The 3,680-nt window shown below is 43.5% G+C and overlaps 1 protein-coding gene across 1 annotated transcript; it reads left to right on the top strand.

Annotated features, from left to right (window-relative positions):
• The first annotated feature begins 643 nt into the window (after window positions 1-643).
• LOC111258292 lies at window positions 644-3,680 on the top strand. The gene is made up of 3 exons (XM_022829438.1): window positions 644-744; window positions 833-997; window positions 2,824-3,680. The coding sequence occupies exons 2-3, from the start codon at window positions 869-871 to the stop codon at window positions 3,316-3,318; spliced, it is 624 nt and encodes a 207-aa protein (XP_022685173.1). The 5' UTR covers window positions 644-744; window positions 833-868; the 3' UTR covers window positions 3,319-3,680.

Genomic DNA, 3,680 nt, shown 5'->3' with positions numbered 1-3,680 from the left:
TGTCAGCACCCTATCCTCGGCGACGGAGGAGGGGGCCATGGCGCGGGAGGTGGCAGCGCGGGAGGAGGCAGCAGGAAGAGGAAGAGGGGATCCGCTTGCGGAGTCGGGGGATGGCGGCACGGGGAGAGGCGAGTCAGGAGAAATGATTTCTATTTTTTTGGGTCGGAATGTTGGGCAGGCTAAAGATTCGGATGGTGGAAACCCGAGGAAAGACTGTTTCCAATTTCTAGTGGAGCCAAACATGCCAATCTTGAAAACTAATTTCAATTCCATCCAATTCCAACGAAACAAATGGACCCTAATAGATTGGTTTTTGATATTACAATAAAGAGCTTGATGCTGATCTAGCTCTATTTTGCTACTCTCACCAGCCTATCTCATCTTTTAGACAAGAAGTATTACCTAGCTCTTTGGACAAGCAAAAATGATGGCCACTGAGAAAACATTTAACTTAACCTTGCTAACATCATTTACATGGTTGTTGGGTTTTTAGACATGAAGATCTTTCAAGAGGAGACCCGAGACCAAAGATGGGCGTTTTTTAGGCAGAAAGAAAATGAAAAGAAATGTTACCAGCGAACTGACAGGCGGGGTCACCAAATAGCGTGTAAACCCTTCCCAACACCAATTTTTTTAGCATTCGCCGCATTCTCTTCTTCCTCCTCTCCTCTCGACCCCCACTACCTCAGACCAATCATCCCCTCCCATCCAGAGCTCGTGTCCTTCCAGTAGCTTCCACAACAGGCAAGTTAGAAGATAGATTGCAGCAGCAAGTCTGATGAGAGCTTCAACTTCCCTCCATTGACAGCTCTCTTGATCCGATCTTCACCAGGGGCCGTGCGATCCAGAAGATGGCAGCACCTAACACATGAAACACCCGTTGGTTGATGTTCATGGCGTCCTGCTGACCCAAAACGTGTCGCGGTTTCAAGAGGCTAGCTGCTCCAGGCACAGAGGAAGAGACCACTTGCCCTTGATCCACAGCACAGGCCACCAGGTAAACAAGAGCCACCAACAAATCTTCCCTCCTCACTGGTTTGTCTTAGCTTCGCTCCTCTTGTGCTTTCTTCGATGGAGAATTAATCCCCTTACTACTGCTATGATAGGCCCAGTGGAAATTCCACCTAGTTTGCTAGACTTTGCTTAAATTTAATTAGTGAGTGAATTTTGCATACGGATTTACTCCAGTGTATTCCAGACCATGGATCTACCTTCTGATCCTCCTACTCCTGTGCATCTCATAGGAAAGGATTCGATCTATTATATAATATTGTGATATGCAGTGGACATTTATTATTTCTCACTTTGTGAAAGAAAGGGATAATTATATTCAATATTTGATTGTCTTCGCGAGATTACAATATGATTGCGCTCTTTGTCAATGGCCAGTTGGTGGTCAAAAGTAAAAGTAGGTCACTATACATGTCAATTGACTAATATGAATTGATGCTAAACTGATCAAGTATCAGTATGTTTGCTGTTTCCTATACAGTTTCATATGGAGTTCATAGTGGATCGAAGGGCATAAAACTATTTCTATTGTTGCTCTTCTAGGTTGCTTGGCTCATGTTCTTGCAGGATCACTGATCATAAGGATTTGTTGGTTGGGCTGCAAAGCATGTCCTATGTCCTGGGTTGGTTTCAATATTACACCCAAAAAAATGGTTCCGTAGTTGAACATTGTTGATTTGGCCGCTGTTTTCTATTGTTGCGGAAACTAATTAAGCAAATTCTGTTACACTGCTGTCAAGTGCTTCTCAATTGAGCATTTAGGTTTCCATCTGTTTACCTATTTGCAATTTTTTTTCTTCTCCAAGCGATAGGCCTGACAAAACCGACCCAGTACAGCTGGATCATGCTGTAGTGAGTGATTTGTGCATGCAAATTTATATATGAGTGTATACTGGCCAGACCATGGATCTATACATCCTGATCCTCCTACTGGTGCATGCATCTCCTAGAAAAGAGCAATCTAAGCAACATCTACTTGTACTGAAATGCTTTGATGCTATCAAATGTAAAATATTTTACTTGTACAGAAATGCTTTGATGCTATGAGATGTAAACTATTTCTTATTTTGTGAAAGGAAGAATCAACTTTTGTTTAATATGTGACTGTTTCTTGTGAAATTAGAATATGACTACACTCTTTGTCGACACCCAGTGGTTAATGGTAAACTGATCATATAGTATCTTAGAATTTTCGTTAGACAGTTTCATAGTAAAGTGCTTTATAAAACTATTATCCTTGTTGCCGTTTGGGCTACATGGCCGTAGGATATCTGATCCATGCTTGTTAGTTTGGGTTGGTTTCAAGATTATCCTCAAAATTGGTTCCCTAGTCAATTTGCAACATTGCTGATTTAACTGCTAGCTGTCTCTAACTTTCTATTTGCACTGCTGCTAACTAAGCTCTTGGGTTTCCATCTGTTTACCTAAATACTTCCGCTTACCTTGATCTGTATTATGTCAGAAATAACTTTCGATCCTTAACAAACATCTCAAACTAAATTGGACCCGAAACTAAAGAGGCTTTAGTCCCGAGTCTAAATTTCGTAGTCCGTGGTGATCCTTTAGTCCCTGTTGGTGTTACAAACCTAGACTAAAGGCTTTAGTCCCCGGGTGAGAGAACCGGGACTAAAGACTAAAGACCGGGACCTTTAGTCCCGATTCGTTAGTCCTGGTTGGATTTTCGAGCCCTATGCAGCTCTCCAACCGGAACTAAAAGCGGTTTTTCTACCAGTGTGTGCATCTTGTGTTGAACAAGTACTACTACATGTTATCAGAGTACTGATCAGTTAATGCTTGTTCTTGTGTGCACAGTGCAGAGCCCTTGCTGCCACAATGCAGATCAATGCTAGTACTAGTAATCTGATGGCGACAAGCACACCCTACTATCCAAAAGATGCTTTCAGCATCAACTCGGGAGCTTCTCATCATCTGACCGGGAACGTGCAGCTCTTTGACCAAGGAAGCCTCGTCAATTTCAACGACACCCTCAAGGTGGGCAACGCTTATGATATGAATATAGTGGCACGTGGATCCATAAGCCACCGCCGCAATCTCACTCTCCCAGACGTCCGGTATGTGCCCGGTCTCGGTGTGAACGTCGTGTCTGTTGCACTGCTTGATGCCATGGATTACGACGTCCTGTTTTCCATGCACGGGTGCTTGGTGAAGGAGAGGCTCGGTGGCGAGGTGGTCGGCAAAGCCACTCTTTTGGATGGATTGTACATGGTGGACTACCTGCGGATTCCTCTTGACCGCAGCTGCTTACCCGACTACGAAACAGTTGAGGCAGCACTCAGGTTGTGGTAGCATGCTTGCCCTGCTACCCCTGAGCTCTTCACCGCGACAACAACACGGGTTAGTATGAGCAATATAACCCATATACCTTGCAATGCAGGCGCAACAATGAGTATGTTGCAGCAGAGAAACTTTTTTACCTTAATATACTACGCATTTGTGGGCCTTTTTGGAAGAGGGAGATCTATATCGCCTTGAAATTGCCATGTTTTGGTTCCAGTTTGTATTAAATACTCTTGGGGATTTGCAAATTAATGCCTCTTTTCCAACTAGGCCCTTGCTTCAATTGGTCTAGTAGTTTATGTATGGTATACTTGTACGAAAGGGCTGAAAACATGGACCCTTTATATATCAATAATAATGCCAGTTTATTG

Source organism: Setaria italica, chromosome VIII (genome assembly GCF_000263155.2).
Source record: "Setaria italica strain Yugu1 chromosome VIII, Setaria_italica_v2.0, whole genome shotgun sequence".
Lineage (NCBI taxonomy): Eukaryota > Viridiplantae > Streptophyta > Magnoliopsida > Poales > Poaceae > Setaria > Setaria italica.
Note: the sequence above shows the minus strand (reverse complement) of the source record. Positions and strands in the feature narration are given on the sequence as shown.

Bases quoted from the DNA above. Each gene is read 5' to 3' on its own strand.
- LOC111258292 (XM_022829438.1), top strand. From the start codon at position 869: ATGAAACACCCGTTGGTTGATGTTCATGGCGTCCTGCTGACCCAAAAC. The intron at 998-2,823 runs GTAAACAAGAGC...TTGTGTGCACAG, and splicing joins TCCACAGCACAGGCCACCAG to TGCAGAGCCCTTGCTGCCAC.